The sequence below is a fragment of the Engraulis encrasicolus genome, chromosome 17 (genome assembly GCF_034702125.1).
Source record: "Engraulis encrasicolus isolate BLACKSEA-1 chromosome 17, IST_EnEncr_1.0, whole genome shotgun sequence".
Taxonomy (NCBI): domain Eukaryota; kingdom Metazoa; phylum Chordata; class Actinopteri; order Clupeiformes; family Engraulidae; genus Engraulis; species Engraulis encrasicolus.
The window spans coordinates 26,112,313-26,137,312 of NC_085873.1; the positions used below are offsets into that span (position 1 = coordinate 26,112,313).

Consider the following 25,000-nt stretch of genomic DNA (forward strand, 5'->3'; position numbering starts at 1 on the left):
TCTCTCTCTCTCTCTCTCTCTCTCTCTCTCTCTCTCTCTCTCTCTCACACACACTCTCTCTCTCTCACACTCAGACACACACACACGCACACACACACACACACACACACACACACGCAAAATATCTCTCTCTCTCCTCTCTCTCCTCTCTCTCCTCTCTTCCTCTCTCTCTCTCTCTCTCTCTCTCTCTCTCTCTCTCTCTCTCTCTCTCTCTCTCTCTCTCTCTCTCTCTCTCTGAACACGACAGTAGCCCTGAGTATATCTACTGGCATTGTAAACAATCTCTCTCTCTTCCTCTCTCTCTCTCTACACGACAGTGGCCCAGAGTATATCTACTGGCCTTGTAAAGCCTATCTGGACAGGAAGCAGTGTGCTGAGTTGTGTTCGGTCACAGGGAGTGCTCTGCCCAGTCACGTACTATTAACCTGAATGGGTTTCTATTCTGTTGTTCGGCTGTAGAAGTAACTGGGCAGTCTGCTCCTTTTCTTGCTCTGTCCGAGCCAGTGTGAGTCAGCCGTGGGCTTTGCTCTGAACTGGGCCAGGAGTTATATCGTAACGGCCAATAAAAGTTAAATGTTTTGAAACTTACCCTCATGGATACCCTTATTGAAGTTGAAGATGAGTTAAAGCATTTTCTTTTGGTGTAGTCAGCGATTTAGTTGAACAGTCAGAACTTAAAGGACCAGTTCAGTCAATTTCAATATGCTGTTGTATTGCTCACGCTACCCTTAACTTGTCGGTACCCGGTGATGCTGCATTTTTCAGCGAAGCCCTTTCCGAGATATGAGCTATTCTAATGGGGGCAGCGTTTGTTTACATTTTTTTAAAAATGAACATAGGCCTACTTCAAATATTTTCCCAAATGGTACCGCTGTTTGCTAGTTTTTCTGCTGATGTTGTATAACCTTTCGGATGTTTTGGGGAATTTAAAAAAATGTTTTTTTTTAAAAATGTAAACAAAGCGCTGCCCCCATTACAATGACCAAGATCTCGGAAAAGGCTGAAGAAAAAAAAAAAAATCTCAGGTACTGACAAGTTCAGGGTAGTGTGAGCATTACAACTGCATGTTGAAATTGACTGAACTGGTCCTTTAAGCTGAGAAGTTTTGAAAGTATCCAGGAGTGAAACTTCATCTATGTTCTCTGGATTTTGTTGAACTCTTCAAATGTTTCATGGCAGCTCATTTATTTATCCTTTAGCTAAAGTTATTTAAGGATATTATTATTTGCAGGTGCCTTTATTCACAGTAGGCTGTAGTCCCATTGATTTATGAATATTCATGTATGCTTAATTGCACGTTTTTCCACACGTAACCCAGCATGTGTGTTCGTCATTGTTGGTGATGGGGCTATGTGTCCACTTTGAGCTGTTTTAAGGAAGTGTTGACCCTGACCCCTGTCCTGCAACCTCCCCCTCCGCACTACACCCCCTCTCAAACCCCCCTCTGTCCCCCAAGGACACGCCCACATCCACTAATTGATCTGCGGGCTCGTTAGGGAAGTTCAGCCTTTTCTTTTTTATTATCGCTCCCCGCCGCGCAGCCCGAATCGGCCACTTCCTGTGTTGCCGTCGTCAGCGCTGACTGTTGCCATAGACGCGAGGCAGGAAACGTGCAGATGTGCGAGCAGACAGGAGCGAGTGTACATGCGTGCGTGTGCAAGCATGCGTGTGTGTGTGTGTGTGTGTGTGTGTGTGTGTGTGTGTGTGTGTGTGTGTGTGTGTGTGTGTGTGTGTGTGTGTGTGTGTGTGTGTGTGTGTGTGTGTGTGCGTGTGCGTGTGCGTGTGCGTGTGCGTGTGCGTGTGCGTGTGTGTACGAGCGAGCGGGAGGGGAATGCATCCTGTCGTTTTTGCCTTTCCTCTCCGCCATGCTGGTGTGTGTGTGTTGTTTGGCCCGTGGCCACTGTCGAGCATGGAACAGAGATAGGGACATACAACCCCATTGTATCTGTGGCTATCAGGCATAACCATCTCTCTCTCTCTCTCTCTCTCTCTCTCTCTCTCTCACTCTCTCACTCTCTCACTCTCACTCTCTCACTCTCTCTCTCTCTCCCTCTCTTTCTCTCCTCCCGTCCCTCCACTTCCTCTCCCTCCCTCTCTTTCCACACTCTCCTGTCCCGCTACTCTTTCTCCTCCCTTTCAACCTTTGCTCCACTCTTCTCCTCTCCTGTCCTCTCCTCTTCCTGATCTCTCCTCTGTTCTCCTGCCCTATCTTGTACTCTACCTTTCTCCTCTCCTCTCTCCTCTCCTGTCCTCTCTTTGTCCTCTTCTCTTCCCCTCCACCTCCACCTCCTCCTCATCTCTCTCCCCTCACCTCTCCTCTCCTCACCTCTCCTCTCCTCACCTCTCTTCTCCTCACCTCTCTTCTACTTTCCTCTCCTCTCTTCTTCTCTTGTCTCCTCTCCTCCTCTATCTTATCTTGTCCCCCTCTCTCCCCCTTTCTCCTCTCTTCTCCCCTCCCCTCCTTTTACACACTTCTCTCCTCTCCTCTCCTCCTCTATCTTGTCTTATCCCCCTCTCTCCCCCTTTCTCCTCTCTTCTCCCCTCCCCTCCTTTTACACACTTCTCTCTTCTCCTCCCCATCTCCTCCCCATCTCCTCTCCTCTCCTCCCCATCTCTTCTCCTCTCTTCCCCATCTCCCCTCCTCTCCTCCTCATGTTTTCTCCTCTCCTCTCCTCCGCTTTCATGCACAGGCCCCATCAACCGTGAGATGCGCCACCTGATTAGCAGTCTGCAGAACCACAACCACCAGCTGAAGGGCGACGTGCAGCGCTACAAGAGGAAGCTCCACGAGACGCAGATGGAGATAAACAAGGTCTGTCTCCATGGCCACGCCTGCCTACCTGTGTGTGTGTGTGTGTGTGTGTGTGTGTGTGTGTGTGTGTGTGTGTGTGTGTGTGTGTGTGTGTGTGTGTGTGTGTGTGTGTGTGTGTGTGTGTGTGTGTGTGTGTGTGTGTGTGTGTGTGTGCACGAGCACCCACGTGTGTGTGTGTGTGTGTGTCTGCTTGGATTTGTGTCTGACTGTGTGTGAGCGTGTGGCCTTCTCCTCACCCATGTCCCCTGCTGTGTGGCACCAGAGGCGTAGCAGGTTAAGCCCACAGAGTGATGAGGTTTTCTGGGCTTCACTTTGACAGGTCTGCCTCCGCACAGCCTGGACATGAGGGTTATGGTGTGGTTGACATGTGGTCAAGTTAAAATGATCATTGTGACTACTTTGATCGCATTCAAGGAAGTAGTACAGCCGAAATACAGTTCACAAAATCATATAATCAGTCAGAAGATCCTAACTAAGGATCCTCGACTCCAGTTACCACCATTTCTTGACGAACATCCCATAATTTGGTGTGCATGCTTATGTAACAACCCCAAATGAAAAACACCTCAATGTCCATGACTCTGTTCAAAATTAAATGCGACAAAGATAGTCGTCTCAACCTTATCATATTCATACCTGCAAACTCGTCACCTTTTGGTGACAGTCACCTTTTTCTAGGCCAATTAGATCATTCACGTGAATAGAAATAGAACCCCAGCTCGTACACTGTCACCTTTTTTTTCTTTGACGAGTTTGCAGGTCTACATATTACTTTTGAGGTCATTGAAAGAAGTGATTTTAATCAAGAAAATTAGAAAATATTGATTAGTTGCATATCCCTTCTGTCCACTGTACACCCTGACCTGTTGACACTCCCAGAGGTAGCTGTGGTTGGTTAGGGATGGAGGTGGGTGCTGAACAGGATGACCTGTGACCTTACGCCAGGACACATGCAGGCGAAACAAACGACATGAACAGAGACAAAATTCAGTATTCCATTCTGACATCTAAATGGTCAACAGGCCGTAGCGGCGAATGAAATCGCTTGAAATATTTATGTTGTTGATTTGATTGGCCGCCGCAGACGATATTCACTCCTCATTTGCATAATATTAAACTTGCCCGAATATTTCTGCTTCGCCCCTGTTCGCATGCCTTCGCCCCACTTCTCCTCCTTCATAGGAATGAAGGGCGAAGTTCACTACCCTTGACCAAATTCGAGTGTATGTGTCCCCTGTATTACTACTACCATTTATGGAACATTCTAAGTGCTATGTTCAAAATGATATGTGACAAAAGAAAATAGTTTAGACCTGATGGTGTTAATTTTGAGATTACAGGGATAAATCATTGTAATCAGGCCGTGCCGTGGCCAACCGGTAGGGCACTCGTCTACTATGCGGCTGACCCGGGTTCGATTCCCGGACCGTGTCCTTTGCTGACCCCTCCCCGTCTCTCTCCCCATTCGCTTCCTGTTCACCTCTCACACTGTCCTGTCGAATAAAGTAGAAAAAGAAAAAAAAAATCTTTAAATAATTGTAATCAAGAAGACTAATCAATAAATGAGATTAGCTGCACATCCTGAGTGTCAGCTCCCTGTACATCCAGGGCCTGGTTGTGGTCAGGGGAAGGGGATGGGTGGGCCACACTGAATGACTTGGCATTCTCTATCCCATTAGTCTTGCCATCTGTGTTACCATCAAAGCCTACGGTCAAAATGGAGTTAGTGCATTATGCGTTTGAGATTGTGTGGGGGGTTTAGTTGTAATTGTAATCAAGGCACACAAAACCCCCACAGTAACATCCAGTTAGCTGTACATGTCAGCTCCCTGTACAGCGTTGGTGCCATTCCCAGGGCTAGATGTGGTTAAAGGAGAATGAGTGGCCCACATAGAATGGCCTGCCACAGTTTTAACCCTGTGTGTTACAATCTAACCCTGTTGTCAAACTGGAATTGGTTTGAATTTGATTTCACATTGTAAAATCAAAACCAAAAAAAAATCCGGGATATCTTGTAAATGTTACGTGTTTATTATCTCCTTGTACACCATTGTCGCGATTTCCAGGGCTAGTTGAGCGGGGGTTGAGTCTTTAAATGGAATTTTACATTTGATTACCGGTACACATTTCAGGTTGTTGGGGAAAGTAATTTTAATAGAATAAAAGTATCCAGTAAGCTCTACATCAACTCCCTGGACACCGTTGGTGCAATTCCCAGGGCTAGTGGTGGTCAGAGGACGGGTGGACTACACAGAATGCCACCATGAGCTTTGCCATACAGTACTCCCAACATGGAATGTGACAGAAATGGCTAGGCACTCTCAGCACTAGCCGCCCTGCTTTTCAAATGGAATGTGACCAAAAACAAACCTATGAACCGGATGGTGTTACCAGAGAGACTGGATAATAACTCCTAGAATCTGTGGTGTTACTTTACAGAGAAATGATTTTTATCAATACTAAGAAAATAAAATAACTGCTAAACAAATAGACTAACTGCACATCTTTAGTGTCTGATCCCTTGTACATACAGCTCAGTGAGGTTCCCAGGACCACTTGTGGTTAGAAGAAGGAGGGAGTGTGTGTGTGTGTGTGGCTTTTACCCAGCATGTCCAGCCCCTCAGCGCACAGTTAGTGTTGCCATATGTGTAAGAGTCAAACGTATCACTACTTTTGAAATGGAATGTGACAAAAATAGTTTATTTTATAGTAATACTTTTCAGAGAAATTAAGTTATCGATGTAATGAAGACTTTCAAAAAAAGTGAAGATTAACATCACATCTGTAGTGCGAGCTCCCCGTAGACCCTGGTGAAATTCCCAGGGCTACTGAGAGAGAGAAGGAGAGAAAGAAGTTTCGTACACATGTGTGTGTACACTGAAGCTCACACATGTGGTGTGCATGGGTGTATGTGTGCGAACGTGCATGTGTGTGTTTTTTACATAGAATAGCCTGCTCTCTCTGCACCATTAGTGTTGCCATCTGTGCACACTGCACTGCAGCAACTAGTGCAGTGGTTCTCAACCTTTTTTGAACAAAGGCCCCCTTTGACCTCATCATGAGCCTCCTAACGCCCCCTTTGACCTCATCATACGCCTCCTAACGCCCCCCTGACCTCATCATAAGCCTGCCAACGCCTCCTTTAGTATTGAAAAATAAAATATACTAATGCCCCCAAATGGGAACTAAGCCCCGCCCGCATTCAGCAGTGTCCTTCTCAATGCCCCCATCTGGCTACCCAACGCCCCCGGGGGGGGCTGTAGAGCCCCCGTTGAGAAACACTAAACTAGTGGAATGGTCATGGCTGCTGCTGCCGCCGCCTCTGCTGCTGTGAGATTGCGTTTTGGAACAAGCGTCCGTCGGGACGGTCGAGTGACCGCAGGCACATACGCAAATTGAAATAACATTTCCTGAATCCCGGGCGAGCGAAAGAGAGGGAGAGAGAGAGAGAGAGAGCTGAGCTCTCGGAATGGGACAGGGTGATGTAATCTGCGGGGTATATAGGCAGAAATGTAAGCACACACAGGGCCAGTATATACAATATGTGGTGTTTACTGCAAGCAAATGTTGGCGGACCCTTGAGTAATGGTTGCTGCAAAATCAGAGCAGCTGTTCATACATCATGCAGTTATGTGTATATATACGTTGCGCTCATGCAATTAAGTCATATGCTGTGTCGAGTCTGTAAACAAAAAGGTTTCTGCAATTAAACATTTTTTGAAGGTTTATGGAGGGCAGGAAAAAAAATCGAAAACCAGAATGAGATCATTTTAATGTCACAATATTCCCCGTCATTATAACGCCGCGAAATTATACAAGGACAAATGAAACGCGTTCCGTTCAAAAAAAAAGTCACACTACAGAGGGAATGTAGGTTGTTTTGAGATGTTACATTCTTTCATGCATTCATTTGTCTTATGATGCGTCTCTTGCTCATGTTTCAGCATAACAAACATTAGGCTGATAGACAAAACAAATGTGCACATCTCTCCCAAACAGATGGCCCGTTTGTTTGACTTGTTCCTTGTAAAGGAACTTCTATGTGACGTGCGTGTGTGTGGCTAACTTTGGTCTGCCGTTATTAACAAGTCATGGCACCTCATATACTCTCTTCCCAGGGTCCCCCCACATTCCCTTGTGTTTACATTTGTGCCTCCCCCTGAGGAATCCTCACTTTGACCTGTGAACGCCGCTAAGCTCTCCTCTCTTGACTCTGTAGCTAACACTCCATAACTTGGTATAGGAATTGATGAAAACATTTATTAGGCCAGCACTTAAAAGATGGCAGACTTTCAAGATGGCCGACTTTTTGTTTGTGTCATCACTTTTGAACGGGTGGACATATTTGCACTAAATCCTGCGTACCAACACTTGATAGGTATTAGGTAAAGGAATTGGTTGAATTTTGGAGGCCAAACACTTTCAAGATGACCGACTTGCACTGTAAAGGAACTTCCACATGCCCATACTGTTAACTTTGGTCTGCTTTTACCAACAAGTCATGCCACCTCCTATACTCTTTCCCAGGGTGCCCCCCACATTCCCCTGTGTTTACATTTTCTCCTCTCCACCGGAGGAATCCTCACTATGTGGGTCATTCCAAGAGCATGGTTATTAAGCAGTGTTAAACTTGGCCAAGGTAATAAAAGGAACACAGGAAGGCCCCAGTTTGTCAGACTAGGCGACCTCACATCAGAGACTGTAATCAGCAGCACTGGAGCTCCACAAGGAACGGTGCTTTCCCCCGTGCTGTTCACCCTGTACACCACTGACTTCAACTACAACACGAAGACCTGCCACATGCAAAAGTTCTCGGATGACACAGCCATTGTTGGATGCATCAAAGATGGGCAGGAGGGGGAGTACAGGGGACTGGTGGAGAACTTTGTGAAATGGTGCAGAACCAACCAGTTGCGGCTGAACACCACCAAAACCAAAGAAATGGTGATCGACTTCAGGCGAACCACCCCACCCCTGGTGCCTGTCTCCATTGAGGGGGAGACTGTGGAGACAGTCTCCACATACAAGTACCTGGGTGTTCACCTGGACTCTAAACTGGACTGGTCTGCTAACTCACACGCACTGTACAAGAAAGGACAGAGCAGACTCTACTTTCTGAGAAAGCTGAGGTCTTTCAATGTGTGCAACAGACTCCTGCAGATGTTCTACCAATCTGCCATGGCCAGTGTGCTCTCCTATGCTGTGGCATGCTGGGGTGGCAGCATTAGGAAGAGAGATGCTGGACGGCTTGACAGGCTGGTGAGGAAAGCAGGGTCTGTGGTAGGCACAGAACTGGACGCCCTCACAACCACTCCTGCACACTTTATCTACCTGGACTCTTTACCCTATGACTCCTCTTTCATTGGAATGCACAGCTGTGTGTGTGTGTGTGTGTGTGTGTGTGTGTGTGTGTGTGTGTGTGTGTGTGTGTGTGTGTGTGTGTGTGTGTGTGTGTGTGTGTGTGTGTGTGTGTGTGTGTGTGTGTGTGTGTGTGTGTGTGTGGAGAGACACAGTTGACGTGTGTAACCCCTTGGACTACTGATACTCCTGGACACTTTGATGGTAACTTTGTCTTGGCCACCCAGCACAGGTGACACTATGTACACTTTATCTTGGCCACCCAGCACAGGTGACACTATGTACACTTTATTTTTGGTGTGTGTGCGTGTGTGTGTGTGTGTGTGTGTGTGTGTGTGTGTGTGTGTGTGTGTGTGCGTGTGTGTGTGTGTGCGTGTGCGTGTGTGTGTGAGAGAGTGTGTGTGTAGTGACACAGGGGGCGACACCCCCCCCCCATCCTTTTTCCAAGGAATACTAGGAATACTATGGACATTGTACTAGGCAGAGAGACTATGGACACTCCTGGACACTTTATGAACACTTTGTCTTGGCTTCTATGTGCCACTTGGCTAAGGCACATGTTAACACTGTGGACTTTTACACTTTACTTTATATTTGGTGTGTGTGTGTGTGTGTGTGTGTGTGTGTGTGTGTGTGTGTGTGTGTGTGTGTGTGTGTGTGTGTGTGTGTGTGTGTGGTGTGTGTGTGTGTGTGTGTGTGTGTGTGTGTGTGTGTGTGTGTGTGTGTGTGTGTGTGTGTGTGTGTGTGTGTGTGTGTTAGAGAGAGATGCCTTGGCAAAATGTATGCAACAGTAAGCTATATATGATTATTTTATGTGTAATATGTGTATTATGTCTTGTGGGTAATGTCTTTATTTATGTGTGTATGCTACTTGGCACCTTAATTTCCCTCTGGGATCAATAAACGATACTCTACTCTACTCTACTCTCTACACTAAAAGAAGATGTAAAACGCACAGCAGAAGGGGAGGTGGCGACTCTACACAAGAAAGAAGGAAATTGCCGCACACTGCCGAGTTGTAGACGAAGATTTAATGTTCTACTCTTTTCGGCTGAATAGTTCCTTCCCGAATTACTTGTGTTTTTTTTTCTTTCTTTAAAACCTGGCTAAGTTAAGCTATAGAAAGTAGTAAACCTGCCTATGTTTGGCCTGCAGGTGTCATTTAGTTAAGAAATTGAGGACTTCATGCCGTTCTATTAGCTTATTTACATCAAAGTTAACTTAGCCTGGTTTGCCACTGAAGCACATTCTTGGAATACCCCCGTGTGAACACTGCTAAGCTTTCCTGTCTTTACTCACCTTGTTCACCAGACGTTGGACAGGGAGTTATGCGTTTTACACGCTTGTCAAAGTAGCTGAATTTGCAAGCAACTGGACGACTTCTTTTTGTCTTTGGAGCTTGAAAGTACTAACCTGACTCTCGCCAGGCCCTCGTGTATTTCCGCTCTGCTTCGTCAGCTCACACCACACAGGGGTCTAGGTCTAGGACCTTCAGATTCGCCCAGCTCACAAACCAAAATGCAGTAGAACCAATCAGTATGACAGATTTTTGAGAGATGTGTGACGTAGGGGGAAAAAAGTGAAACAAGATGGTTGTTTCATCAACAATGGCCTCTCACATAGTCTCACTCATCGATATTGATAGTGTCATTTTAACTGTGTTTTTGAATCTGAGTAGTTAAGTAGCAGTTCGTTAAAAATGTCAGACAAGTGTTTGCCCAATCACGGGCAAGGATTTTATGAAACTACACCTACTCCTACACCTATGACGTACCTCCAGATGGATGTTCTCGGAGCAAGGCGGAACCCATTCATCTGGTGATAGGTTATGAAAAGGCTGCCAGCACCTGGATGAATCTGAATCTTCAGACACTCCTCATGCTTCTTTGTGACTTGTTTCACAAGAGCGACGGCTTGTGATTTTGGCCATAGCACTAGGACTTACAGGAAGAGTTTACACCTAAAATTAAATCATCGCCCAAGCCCTTTTCCTCTTAGCTCGACCTACAGGGTGGTAGCAGATTTGTCTACACTGCATTCATTTGAGCTTTGGATTGGAGCAAATAACTGCTAAGTACTAGAAAAGAAGAGTTGAAATGTATAAAGCTTTTGAACAAAACATGCAATGCTGTATAGCTGAGAATCAAATAATAATCAATAAACAATTAAACTTAACGTAGATGTTAGCAAGATATTAATATCTGCCAAAAAGTACCAATTAAAAACGTTCTTGAATCCAGTTAATACGTATTTGCCCATCTGTGGGACTGGGAGTTAAACTGTATGGTGCTGCCGTTGTGTACTGCTGCGTGTTGCTATAAACAGGTTTTAGAAACGTAATGATCTTTTTTAATGGCTACATTTACACTCAATCTTTCCCCCCTCGGAGCTGTGCATAAACCCGGCATACCTTTCTCTCCATGCTGTAAAAGTGGCAAAAAATACATTTGCCATCTGCACTTAATAAACAAAACAAAAAAAAACAATCCTGGACTACTGTTGCGTGTGTGTGTGATTGAATGTGCGTGCGTGTGTCTGTGTGTGTTTGTGTGTGTTCGTGTGTTGTGTTGCGTTGTGTTAAGTGCATCATCAGATGTTGGCTAAACACCCCATGATGCCATTCTCATTGCCTGCTGGTCTAATTATTTCTCTCCTTCTAATTTCTCCCCCATCCTCTTCTTCTCCTCCACCTCCATCACTTCCTCCTGTTTTTTTTCCATCCCCTCATCCCCTATTCAATGACCATCTTTCACCTCCTATTTTCTCTCCAACCTCACCCTCTGTTTTTCCTCTTGTTCTTCCTCCTGTTGCTGTTTCATCTCTTCCTCCTCCTCCTCCTCCTCCTCTTCCTTCTCCTCTTCCTCATCCTCTTCCTCATCCTCTTCCTCCTCCTCTTTCTCTTCTTACTACTTCTTACTTTTCCACCCCTCCTTCTTCATCCTCCCTCTTCCTCTCCCCCTCTGTCTCTTTGTTCCTCTTTCTCTTCTTCCTTCTCCTCCTCCTCCTCATCTTCCTCCCCATCTTCCTCCTCCTCATTTCCCTCCTCCTCCTCCTCCTCCATCATGTCCTCTTCCTCCACCTCAGCTGCGTTGCCAGAGTGGAGACTCCAGCGCCGCGTCGTTACTCCTCGAGGAGCCTGTGAGTGACAGCAGTGGCGGCGGTGGCCTGGAGGTGAAGAAAGAGGACGACGAGGAGACGCAGGAGGACCAGGAGGAGGAGAGGAGGCGCGAGCAGGAGCGGCAGCGGGCGCGCGAGCGGGAAAGGGAGGCCGAGAGGGAGAGAGAGAGGGAGCGCGAGCGGGAGAGGGAGAGAGAGCGGCAGCGCAGCGAGGAGCTGAAGAGGAAAGACTCGGACACGCTCAAGATACTGAGAGGAGAGCTCAAGTACGACAAGCACACACACACACACACACACACACACACACACACACACACACACACACACACACACACACACACACACACACTCGAGGTACTGAGAGGAGAGCTCAAGAACGTCAAGCATATGCGCACACACACACACACACAAAGACAGACACATGCTCAAGATACTGAGAGGAGAGCTTGCTCACGCACGCACACTCGCACGCACGCACAATACTGGCTCAAGTACGTCTGTGTGTGTGTGTGTGCGCGCGCCACTTTCACACTTTAACATATGCACGCATACACACACATGCACGCGTACACACTCAAGAGTTCAAGTACATCTGTGTGTGTGCCACTGGCAGACTTAAACTCATGCACGCGCCACAGACTCAAACACACTTTTATGCATAGAAATATACACTCTCACACATACACACACACACACACACACAAGCCTACAATTACAACACACTCAGGCACACACTCGCACTCCCTCAAAGACATTTTTATGCACACGTGCACATACATATATACTCAAACACAAACGCACATATTTTCCTACACACACACACACACACTCCCTCTCCCTCTCTCTCTCTCTCTCTCTCTCTCTCTCTCTCTCTCACTCTGTTGCTCACACATTCTCTCTTGCGCAGTCGTGTTCCCACGGGTCCCCCAAGGCAATGCCACACACACACTGAACTACACACACACACACACACAACTGCACACACACACTGTCTGGCGTGTGCACAGCCAAGCCAGGGTGGGGTACCAGAGCCAGGGCTGTTTTCCATTTGTTGATGTCATGGCCCCTCCACACTCTCCCCCACTCCCCCCTGTCCTAACGCTCCACTCCCCACTCCCCACTCCACTCCATCACACTCTACCCCACTCCGCTCCACTCCCCACTCCACCCCTCCAAGCAACGAGCCCTAATTCCCCCCAGATGAGCTGCTCTGCTTTGGATACGCTGGCTCCCTACCCACACCAACACACACACACACACACACACACACACACACACACACACACACACACACACACACACACACACACACACACACACACACACACACACACACACATACACATATGCGCACACTTATACAGTCTCAGACATAATCACACGCACACACATACGTACATGCACATATGCTCATACACACGCAAAGTTAACACCCCCGCCCCACCCACTATCCCCGTCTGCCTCCAGTTCCAACTCCCTCCTGCGATACGTGCACATGGTGTGTGTGTGTGTGTGTGTGTGTGTGTGTGTGTGTGTGTGTGTGTGTGTGTGTGTGTGTGTGTGTGTGTGTGTGTGTGTGTGTGTGTGTGTGTGTGTGTGTGTGTGTGTGTGTGTGTGTGTGTGTGTGTGTGTGTGTGTGTGTGTGTGTGTGTGTGTGTGTGAGTGACTGTGTAGGATAGGTCCTAAGCCTGTGCGTAGGGTATTTTTCTCATTACACTGGCTGCCTATACACTTATTCCCTCTCCCCCAAAACACACACACAGTCCCCTCCCTGCCTGTTCCCGCCTCCTCCTCCAACACATGCACATCATGATCATGGCATACTGGATTGATCCTCATTCTCTTCGGAGAGTCATTATTTGTTCCAGTGTGTGTTCCACAGCCCTAATATGCCTCATCAGCCTGTGTAGCATGGATGCCATGCATCCCTGCACTTGGCTGATAGCCTGCATCCTAAGCCCATGTGGAGACAAAGAGACACAGTCAGAGTGCCTGAATTTCCAGTGTTTGTTCCAGTGTGCCCAACGAGCAAGCAATCATGGGTGTGTGTAGTATACATGCACATGTAGAGGCGCAGTCTTCCTTTTTTTATTTGTGCTCCAGTGGATGTATTCCAGTGTGCCCGAGCAAGCAATTAGGTAATCAGCCCCCCCTCTGGGTGTCCCCGGTCTTGCATGCTGTACTGTGTGTAGGATAGATCTGAGAGAGACGGGGAGAGACAGGAGGTAAAGCCAAACAGACAGTGTTGTGGCATAGCTGTAACCTATTTAGAGACAGACAGAGGGAGTCTTGTCTCTCTTTTTTTTTCTTCTTCCAGTATGTGTTCCATGACTCAGGCAATGATCAGGTAATCAGGCCCACTCAGTGTGTGCTCTGCCCTGCGTGGTTTATGTTGCAGAGACAGAGGGAGAGGGAGAGGGAGAGGGAGGGAGAGATAGGGAGAAAACAGGATAGGGAGAGAGACAGAGAGAGAGAGAGAGAGAGAGAGAGAGAGAGAGAGAGAGAGAGAGAGAGAGAGACAGAGAGAGAGAGACAGGCAGAGAGAGACAGACAGAGAGACAGGCAGAGAGAGACAGACAGAGAGAGAGACAGACAGAGAGAGAGAGAGACAGAGAGAGAGAGAGACAGAGAGAGAGGCAGAGAGTGAGGGAGAGGTAGAGTGACACAGATTGAGCAAGTACTAAGTCTCTTTTTTCCCCCCCTCCAAGTGTGTGTTTCACAGCCCAGGCAACAAGCAAGCGAGCAGCGATGAGGTGATCAGGCTAGGCCCCCTCTGCGTACGTTAAGACGAGGCCCTGTGACGCACGCGGAGCAGGGCAGAGCAAGAGGCCCCTGATCTACCCTGCTCTGCTCTGCTCTGTGTGTCGTCATGGCTTGGCAGGGCCACAGCATGGCCGCTTGCCTGGCCCTGGCCCTCGGCCTCGCCTGGGAACACTTACGGCCCCGCACTGTACTGTAGTGTAGTGGAGTGTACGAACGGATGGAGGGATGGATGATGAGGGCAATGACGGCAGCAACCTATGGGGATGGAGGGAGGAGAGAGAGAGAGAGACTGTGTAATGTACTGTAATATTGTACAAACAAATGAATGAATGCATGGTCATTATACCTTACACTTTGGTAATGCAATCACCTACTTGTCATGCCAATAAAGTTGAGAGAGAGAGAGAGAGAGAGAGAGAGAGAGAGAGAGAATCAGATGGACGGATGGGCCAATGATGAGGCCAATGACAACAGCAATCTATGGGGAAACGGGGAGGAGGACAGGGAAAGGAAAGTGGAGAGAGACAAAGAGAAAGTTAATGAGAGAGAATGTTCGAGAGAAAGAAAGAAAACGACTCATAAAGTTAGATAGAAACAGAGTGAGTATTGTACGGACGAACGAACGGAGGGACGGACGGATGGATGGATGGATGGATGGATGGGGGGATGATGAGGCCAATGACGACAGCAGCCTATGGGGAGAGAGGAAAAGAGAGAGGAAGAAGAGGAGGAGATGGAGGAGAGAGAGAAGAGAGGGACACATTGCACGAATGGGATTGTTGATGAAGCAAATGACGACCACAGTCTATGGGGAGAGAGAGAGAGAGAGAGAGAGAGAGAGAGCGAGAGCGAGAGACTGAGTATCGCACGGATGGATGGGAAGGATGAGGAAACTAATGACGCCAGCAGCTGCATGACCTCAGAGTCGCTTAAGACACATCTGGATTTCACTTTGAGGAATTGAAGGGGCGGAGGGTGGAGGTGGGGATTGGATTCGAGGAATACGGGGGGCGTGTGACATCGTTGTCCCCATAACTTTATCCATCCATATCCCCCTCCCCGGCTGTTTTCAATTTCAGTTCCTTGTGTTCCCTTGTTAACTGCCCGCCTGAAATAAAAACACGAAATGGCCTGACAAGCTATTCAATTTAACATGGGACGGATCTTTTGTGTACCCCCTACCTTCAGCCATCCCTAACATCGCTCTCATCTTCCCCCTTGGCTGTGTCGATGTTAAGTTTTCATTTTTGATTTGTCATGGATGACCAGGGGGCGTGGGGATGGGTATTGGATGGAAATTATCCCACTAACTTCATCCATCCTCTGTCCCTCCAACTGTTGATGTTAAGTTTTCAATTTCGATTCCTCTGGTTTTCTTGTTATCTGCCTCAGTTTCTTGTTATCTCTCAGTTTCACATCGGCAAATCGTTGTACTCCTAATTTCCATTCCACTATCCCTCACTCGCTTTGTCCCGCTTGCCTGTGTCGATAATATGTTTTCAGTTTTGATTTGCCATGGATGACCAGGGGGGTGAGCAGGAGTATTGGATGGTGACATTGTTGTCCCCCACTTAGACCTCACAGTCACCGCTTGCTCGCTTAAGACACATCTGGATTTCACATCGGCGAATTAGGAGGGTGGGTGGGGTGTTGTGGGGATTTGAGGGGTGTGTGTGTGCGTGCGTGCGTGCATGCGTGACATTGTTTGTCCCCATAACGTTATCCACCCATCCATCCCCTCCCCCTGGCTTTGTTGATGCTAAGTTTTCAATTTCGACTCCTCATGCTTTCTTGTTAACTGCCTGCTTGAAGTAAAAACATTGAAAGGGTTGACAACCTGCTTCGTTTCACATCAACGAATCACATGGTGACATCCAACATCTATCTACATCTCCCTCCCTCCCGCCGTCTTGGCTCTGTCGATATTTCGTTTTCATTTTGGATTGACATGGATGACTGTGGGGTGGCATTGCAATGTGCCCCACTTGGTCCGTGACCAATACCTCCCTAGCCCCTGGTTGTATTGATTTTCTGTTGCTGATTATTAAGTTATCCAAAGAGTTAAGTTCAAAGCAACTGGACTTCTTTGAGCTTGAAAGATACTTTGTTAGTCATCCATGGAGTTTCATCAGTTCTGGTCGATCTAGAGGGGGATGCTAGTAGTTATACATTGTGGTCTAAATCGACTAAGACCTTATTTCTCGAAAGCTTTTTTCGCTAATTCATTTGCAACTTAGTTGGTTGCAAGTGGGAGATTGCAATACAGTACAATCAACAAAGGAGCTAACATCGTTAGCAACAACGCTATTCAGCTATAAATGCACTCCAGACCTATGAAGCTCCTTGAAGGACAAAACATCCCCCAAACCCCCTTGAAGAAGTCCACAGTTGCTTACAATTAAACTCTTTGGACAACGTTGACCTGGACGAATGACAATCTTCACGGACATATTATCAACTCAGTGGAGGATTTGTCATGGATGAGCAGAGGTTTATTGGTGGGGGATTGTGGGAGCAGGTGACGTCATTGGTCATGGGTGACCTCCACCATTGTTCCCCCAACTCCGTTTGTCATCCCTCCAGTTATCAGTTTTTGATTGTCAGCCAGTACAGGGTCTTTTCACAACATTTCTCTCTCCGTTTGGGCCCTTCCAACCACACCCTGGTTGCGTCAATTGTCAGTTTCCTCCATGGTAGATAGGAAGAGCCAGAGATGATGGTTCCACCTAACCGAAATCGTAAATCTTATGTGCTCAGGTACTTGCAACAAGAGCATTTTCTTACTTAGTTGCACTGCTGGTGGGGACTGGAAAGAGAGTGACAATATAATTGGTCCCCTTACTCCAGTCTTCATCTCTCCAGTTGTCAGTTTTCAATTGTCAGCCAGTGGAGGAATTTTCATAGCTTTTGCTGGGGAGGGGAGTGCCATTGCTCTCCTCTTCGGGTCCCCTCCATCCATGCCCTGCAAGGTATTCCAAGAACCTGACTGAGTAGTAAACCAGGTTAAGTTAACCCATTGTTGCCGGATGCTGCGTACACGCAACATTGACCCAGGCGCCTGAAGCTGCATGGACGCACATGAGCCTCATGAGATTTCTTTTTAAATAATTTTTTGATTAAAATGTGGGTATGCCAGAGCTGAATGAAACACTTTTTCGCGTGTTATGTGCTTGAAAGGCTAAAGATATTTCGATTTTTATAGAATGAGGGCAACTTTTCCCTGAAAGGGCGTAGTCATTTAGCAGACATTTTTTGGGTACCTTAGGCAAAAATGGGGTAATTTTAAGACGTGGGTTATCTATAAACAGGTTTACATAGCCATCTTTATTGCTCAACCAAGCTCCAGGAGATGATCATAGACTGTAAATCTTGCGTGCTCAGGTGCTTGCAACAAGAGTATTTTACTTACGTACCTATTTGCACTGCTGTAGTGTACAGTAAAAGTGCAGGCCTGGACTGAAACACAGTGGGAAGTTCGAGTCGACATTTCCTAACTTCACGTAAACACAGGAAATTCAGAGCAGACGTGGTGGGACGCCTGCGAAGGCAGGAATGTGTCTCTTTTTTCCCATACTACACACACACTCCTCTGCTCTGCTGCGTGTTCTGTTGTTACACAGGGCCCTGTTTTTCAAGCCCTGTGTTTCACTTTTTTTTGATGGGGCTTTAGTTCCGTACATGAGCGCGCAAACACACACACACCACGCACACACACACACACACACACACACACACACACACACACACACACACACACACACACACACACACACACACACACACACACACACACACACACACACACACACACACACACCTTTCAGAGCATCTGCCAAGGGACTTGTGATAACATTGTTGTTTTTATGTTATTCTCCTTGTGCCTGTGTGACCCGTTAAAGGGATACAGGAAAAACAAGATGACACGTAAGAGCCAGTCCATATCCTGGTGTTAGTTTCTAAGCACTTCTGTCTTCTGTTTGTGTGTGTGTTTGTTTGTGTGGGTGTGTGTTTTTGTGGTTGTTAATGTGTGTTTATGGTTGTTTGTGTGTGTGTGTGTGCTGGTGCGTGTGTGTGCACATCTGTGTGTGGGTGCGTTTGTGTGTGTGTGTCTGTGTGTGTGTGTGTTTGTGTGTGTGTCTTACGCATGCAGGAAGGCGCAGGAGTCCCAGAAGGAAATGAAGCTGCTGCTGGACATGTACAAGTCGGCCCCTAAGGAGCAGAGGGACAAGGTGCAGCTCATGGCAGCTGAGAAGAAGGCCAAAGCAGAGGTGCAGGGGCCACACACACACACGCAGACGCACACACACACACACACACACACACACACACACACACACACACACACACACACACACACGCAGACGCACACGCACACACACACACACGCAGACGCACGCAGACACACACACACACACACACACACACACACACACACACACACACACACAAACACACACACACACAGTGAGCAAACAGAAGAAGGCCAAAGCTGAGGTACTGGCCAGCTAAGCAGCAGCCCCCACCCCCTCACACACACACACACACACACACACACACACAAGCACACTCACACACCACACAGGCCCAGTCCAGCTCATGGTTGTCGACTACAAGGCCAAAGCTGAGATGCAGTCCAACTACACACCCCTGACCGGAGTCACTCACTCACTCACAGTCACTCACTTTCTCATTCACACACACACATACACACTTAGAAACTCACAAAACACATGCTAGCGCACAGTCACACAGACGTTGAAACCTGTTCACTTGCACAACAGTTATACGCTATAGACTCACACATACTACACTCCCACTCACAATGAAACACGTGCACACACAAAACGCACGCGCTGAAACGTGCACTGCACACACTTCCACACATTTGCACACTTTTGAGTGCGCGTTCACACACACACACACACACGCACACACACATTGACACAGACACAGACCCACACACTTGTGCACACACAGTCACATTGTCTCGGTCTCACACAACGCATTCTCTCCCGCTCACTCAACTCTTCCCTTAACTCCTTTCGGCTGTGTGAATGTGCTCCGTTGCCCCCGGCAACCAAACATTTACGGCACACATTCCCCCACCCCCCTCCCCCCTACCTCCCCCCGTCCCGTGACACCCCGCTGGCCCGACGGATAAAATGGAGCCGGAGAGTGGCCTGCCTGTTTCGCCTAATGCCAAGCGAAGGCATTATGTCATACCGCGTCAAGCGTTTACATTAGCGCGAAAAAAGCCATGCGCTTGTTGCTCTTCCAAAATGAGAAACAAATGTTGAAGACAGCGAGGGTAGAGAGAGAGAGAGAAGAGAGGGAGAGAGAGAGAGATGGAGAGAAATAGACAGAGAGAGATACGATGTAGAACAGAGAGACACAAAGACAAAGGGAGAAAGAGAGAGGGAGAGGGGGGGTTTAAAAAACGTGTTGGAACACAGAGACCGAAAGACAAAGACAACGGAAGAAAGAGATAGAGGGAGAAAGCATGCCGGAACTGAGAGAGGGAGAGAGAGAGGCCGCAACGGAGATAGAGAAAGAAAGGAAGAAAAAAAAGAAGGAATGAGAGAAAGAAAATGAGGAAGAAAAGGCATGCTGGAATTAACTTGATTTCTTGTCTCAGGGCTGTGGTCCTCGTGTGTCACTTTTTCACTCTGACATGTTTATATGCTCATCAGCGTGAGCAAAACAAGTGTAAATTTCTAGCCCGCCGTCGAGATTCAATTAAGCCTGGGCGTCACGCCAGATCGCGAGGGCCGGGTTACTCTACCCTAAGGCAGCTGCTTGTGAATCTCCTGGGATCTTTCTAAAGAGGTCGTCCACACTGATCCCTCTCTCTTTTTTGGTGGGGCTGCTTCACATACTTTCATATACACATAGTTGTCCATGTCAGATAGTGGACGTTGTTGACGTCATTGTGTTTTTTTCTTCTTCGCCGTAGTTGATTAGGCCTTCTCTGAAAAGTGTGCATGTTAACGTGTGATGTTATCCACCAGTCATGCGTGATAGGCACGAAATGAAGTTCACGCTTTTTTGTGACCATTTTATGGAGAAGTTGGGGAACCTGCAAAAGGGTACATCGTATAACCACAGTGATTCATGGATCTAAAACGGCGTTCCTCAGTTTTAGAACGGTACTGTTTTTTCCTTCCAAAACAAAGCATCACGTTGGTTGTGGGCCAACAAATGGAAATAATCAAACCTAATGAAATCTAAATGCGAAATAATCTGACATTTTATTAATGAGGTAGATTTAGTTTGTGGAAATGCAACAGAGAACAATGCACTGCAAAATTGTCAGTCAATAAAGACCTTGATTGTTCGCATTAATTCTCATTTCTTCTTTACGAAAGGAAAAAAAAATCTGCCATATGTTTGAGGAACCAGCAACAAGGTTTTTTTTTTTTTTTTTTAACCTCCAAAACCTTTTTAATGAACAGATGTGGGTGTAAGTATTCAGTCTAACCTTCTAAACCATCGTCCCCCCTATTATGTTATGGATTTGTGTGAGTTCCTGACCTTCTAAACCACTAATATTTGGAATTTATGTAAGAGTTTATCACCTTGTAAACGCCTTCTGCCCCTAACTTGTCCAGCGTATGTGCACATGTGTATGTGTCTAGATGGAAGGGCTGCATGTGGTCATGTGTGGGAGTTGTAGGAGCGCGAGTGAAGATCCAAATAAAAGTATTCAAGTGTCTGGGTGTGTGTGTGTGTGTGTGTGCGCGTGCGTGCCTGTGTAGGTCTATGAGGAGCTGCATTTTGCATATCTGAGGGGGTTGCAGAAGCAAGTTAAGATCCAAATAAAAATATTAGTGTCTGTGTGTGCGTGTGCGCGTGCTTGGGCGTGTTTGTGTGTCTACTGTAGATAGAGGAGCTGCATTGTGCATATCTGGGGGAGGTGTAGGAGCGAGTTAAAATCCAAATAAAAATATTAAAGCGTGTGTGTTCGTGTGCGCTTGTGTGTGCGTGCGTGTGCGCGTGTGTGCGCGCGTGTGTGCGTCCAGATGGAGGAGCTGAGGGTGCGAGTGAGGGAGCTGGAGGAGCGAGAGAGGAAGGAGAGCAAGAAGCTGGCTGACGAGGACGCACTGAGGAAGATCCGCGTCGCCGAGGAGACCATCGAACACCTGCAGAAGAAGCTCACCGCCACCAAACAGGTGAGCTGGGTTAGCCCAGGGGTGGGTGTCTGTCTGTCTGTCTGTCTGTCAAAGAGTTGTTTGGGCAGGTAACCATGGGCTGTGTCTATCTGTGGGTCTGTCAACATCCACTTTTTGTTAATTTAGGAAGTGCCAAACATGTCTTCCCTGTGTCTTCTTTTTCGTGCGTGCGTGCGTGCGTGCGTGTGTGTGTGTGTAACCCACATCCTTCCCTCTCTCTGCAACCACCTAACATCCCTTTAGGTTGGCATTCATGATTTGTGGTTCTCTTTAAAACGCAGTTCAACATCCACTTTTGTTGTTAATTATTAATTTAGGAAATGCCTGCCAGGCACGTCATTTTCTTTTAGTCGTTTTATTTCTTGTCAAATCCAGGAATTACCATAGGCCTAAATAACTGCCAATTTTAAAATTTCTGCCTTTATTTCCTTCAAGGGAGCATGTACGGACACACCTAGTAAAAACACATGTGCGTGCACGCACACAGACACACACACAGACACACACACACACACACACACAGACACACACACACACACACACGCACACACACACGCACACACACACACACACACACGCACACACACACGCACACACACACACACACACACACACACACACAGACTTCACTGCTTCACATTTTTGTGCCATTTGTAATAAAGGGCCAGGGGAAGGGCTAACAAATTATCCCCAGAGCCGTGTTTACACAAGTATGTCGCGGAGCAGTAACACAACTGACAGTGCTGGGTGATAAGAGGTTTCCTCTTGCTCTTTACTCCGAAGACCAGACGCCGGGGGTCAGGGGTCGAGTAACTGAGTCACCCCCGGTTGTTTAGTTTAGCGGAGGGGACTAGATAAGACCCAAGACCCTGCCCGGCCCCGGCCGCCAGGCCCACAGCTGGGCCTAAACACTCATCGTTCATCACTTGGTTGTCAGTTTGGTGGCGGTACTTTGTTTTTTGGGGCCTCCACTTAGTTGTCAGTTTGGTGGCGGTACTTTGTTTTTTGGGGCCTACGCAAAACCCACGTACTGTGTTGTTGTTTTAGTTATATTTCGATTTTTTTCTTTTGAACATATATTTTTGGGACATTTTTTGTATTATGACAGGACGGTGTGAGAGGGGAGCAAGGGTTGGGAAATAACCCAGGCTGGACTTGAACCTGGGTCCCCATGAACATGCAAGCCAATGTGTGTGTGTGTGTGTGTTACATGCTGTGTTGCTGTTAAAAGCCATATCTAGGAAATGTGGAATGCTCTGAATGTTTACTTCATCCACATGGCCTGAAGTGCTTTTAAGTGCCTTAAAACGAAAAGTCCATCCGTTGTCCCGAAATGTTCGTTTGATTTTTAGATATTTTACGGGCTTTTTGTGCCTTTATTTGAGACAGGACAGGGAGAGACTCGGAAAGATCTGGAAGTTAGTGACCACGGGTCTGAATGGAACCCAGGTCCACGATGTAAAGTTACAACACCTTTGCCTACTGAGCCATCGCCCCCCCCTCTCTCATTTGATTTTTTTTTAAATCATTAATTAATTAATTTATTAACATTACTTTTCAGCCAGGCCCATCCCCTTGGAGGAATGTAAATTGTCGCTTTACGAGGGGATCTCTTTGTGTTTGGGCAAAGGGCTTCTCTAAAGGCCAACGTAAACAACAGAGTCCAGAGATGAAAGACAGGCCACTGTGAAGTCAAGCTCTTGGTGTCTTGTTTACGCATGGCTGGCCGTGTGCACAGTGGTGTTTGTCCTTGTGTGTGTGGCGAGGTTGTGTGCCGACGTGTGTTTTTCTCCATATGTGTGAGCTTGCATGTTGTATTTGTATGCCTGTATGCGTCTGTTGGTGTATGACGGTGTGTGTTGTGGCTATGTGTGTGTATGTGCATGTGTGTGCACGCATGTTGTAGTATGTGTATATCTGTGTATGTCCATCTGTCTGTGCGTGTGTGTGTCCCGTGGCTTTGTTTGCGTGTGCGCGCGTTCATGTTGTAGGCCTGTGTGTCTGTGCATGTCTGTGTGTCTGTACATGTGTGTGTGTGCTATGCGTGTGGCAATGTGTGGTGCACACATGTGGCTGTGTGTGTATGAATGCGCGACGCGTGTATGGTATGTGTCCATCATGTGACCTCAGGCTCCTCTGCGGCCTCGTCCACTGCCCATTTCTCCGTTAGACCCAAAATGAACCAATCCCGGTACTGCTTGCTGCTCGCTGCCTGACTGTAAATTCCAGTCACAGGCAGAGAGGGGCTTCCCCCGATGACCCGGTGAAGCCTTCAGCCAGGATTTCTTCTGTTCCTACCGCTATTGCCCAAGTCTGGCTTTCTTGCGGTCTGTCACTCCACTCCCTCCCCTACACACACACACCACACACACATGCTCTCTCTCCCTCTCTCCCTCTCTCTCTCTCTCTCTCTCTCTCTCTCTCTCTCTCTCTCTCTCTCTCTCTCTCTCGTCTTTTTTTATCCAGTCTCCGGCCTGTGTCTTAAAAAAGAAAAACAACACAAGCTCTATTTCATGCAGCAATCTGTTAGAGTGGGGTGGTGGTGAAGGAGAACAACATCAAAAAAAAAAGGGGGGGAAGCATAGCATGCTTGTGGGTTCGCTGCAGCGTGCCGCACTTGGCGTTTTCAAGCAGGCAGCGGCTCTAATTTAGAGGATGTCTTCTTGGCGAAGGGTCACGGCCTTGAGTTTTCGAAATTTATGCGAAGTTTGAATGAATGGGCTCTGGCCTGCCTGGCCGTGGGTTGACACAGAGTTTTGAGGTATGGCCCTCTCACTCCCCACTCCTTTCCCTGAAGAGGCCTGCGCAGCCCAGTCCAGCCCCATGGCCCGTCGCCCAGTCAGGGGAGTTTGAATGGCACGTGTGGCTTTGGAGCTGAGTCAGCGATTCCATTCTGATTTATGTCTATTTATATAGAGATGAGCATATATATCACAGAGCCATTCCGCTGTGTATTTATTATAGATATAAGCACATACTATTACATATACACTCACACAATGTTCATATACATTATATTGTTTCATATGTTTATCCATATATAAAATTATTTAATTTGAATGGTTTGATTTTAGATTTGAACGTACATAATATGAAAACAGTTTATGGGTCATTGACATTTCATGAAGTAGATGCCAGTGCAACCACAGCAAATTCCACAATTGTATTATTTAAATGATTTAATGTATAATGGGTAATTAATGTACAAACAATAAATAACCTTTTCAGATAATCCAGTAAAAGCATAGTCATTGAATTCATACAATAGTGGCATTAGCTGTGGTTGCACCACCCCGATGCCTGCTACTAAAAATGTCAATGGCCCATATGCACATGAACATAAATATATGCAGTACGGATGTAAATCTCAGTGGATTTATTTGATGGAGCAAATCAGCACAGGGTGGAGGAATGGAGGAAGGGAGGTACAGGAGGGAAGCCAAGAAGTAGAAGACCAGCCCAGCCCTGCCCAGCCCATGGCCTGGCCCAGCGAGTTTGAATGGAACTTGTGGCACTGTTTGAAGCCATGTCAGCAATGTCACTCTGATTTATATTCAGTGTATTTATATTAGAGGTGCACCGAAAATTCGGCAACTGAAAATAGTAAGCCGAAAACGCGAAGAAATACACTTTTGGCCGAAGATCAATTGAGTGGCCGAATCGGAGGCCGATTAGAAAATGAATTGAAAATGGGCATTAGTTTAACTAATTTCAGTTCTACTCTTTTGACGACTTCAAATAAAATATTTTTTCTTTGTAAAACATGTCTAGACATTTATTG

General features: G+C 47.0%; 1 protein-coding gene across 1 annotated transcript in view; it reads left to right on the top strand.

The window, feature by feature from the left end:
• rnf40 (ring finger protein 40) overlaps positions 1–25,000 on the top strand; it is a 62,366-nt gene that overhangs the window by 26,188 nt on the left and 11,178 nt on the right. The window contains exons 12-15 of the mRNA XM_063222094.1: positions 2,691–2,812; positions 11,255–11,553; positions 18,201–18,318; positions 21,070–21,219. Coding sequence (XP_063078164.1) covers positions 2,691–2,812; positions 11,255–11,553; positions 18,201–18,318; positions 21,070–21,219 — 689 coding nt within the window. The remainder of the gene's footprint in view (positions 1–2,690; positions 2,813–11,254; positions 11,554–18,200; positions 18,319–21,069; positions 21,220–25,000) is intronic.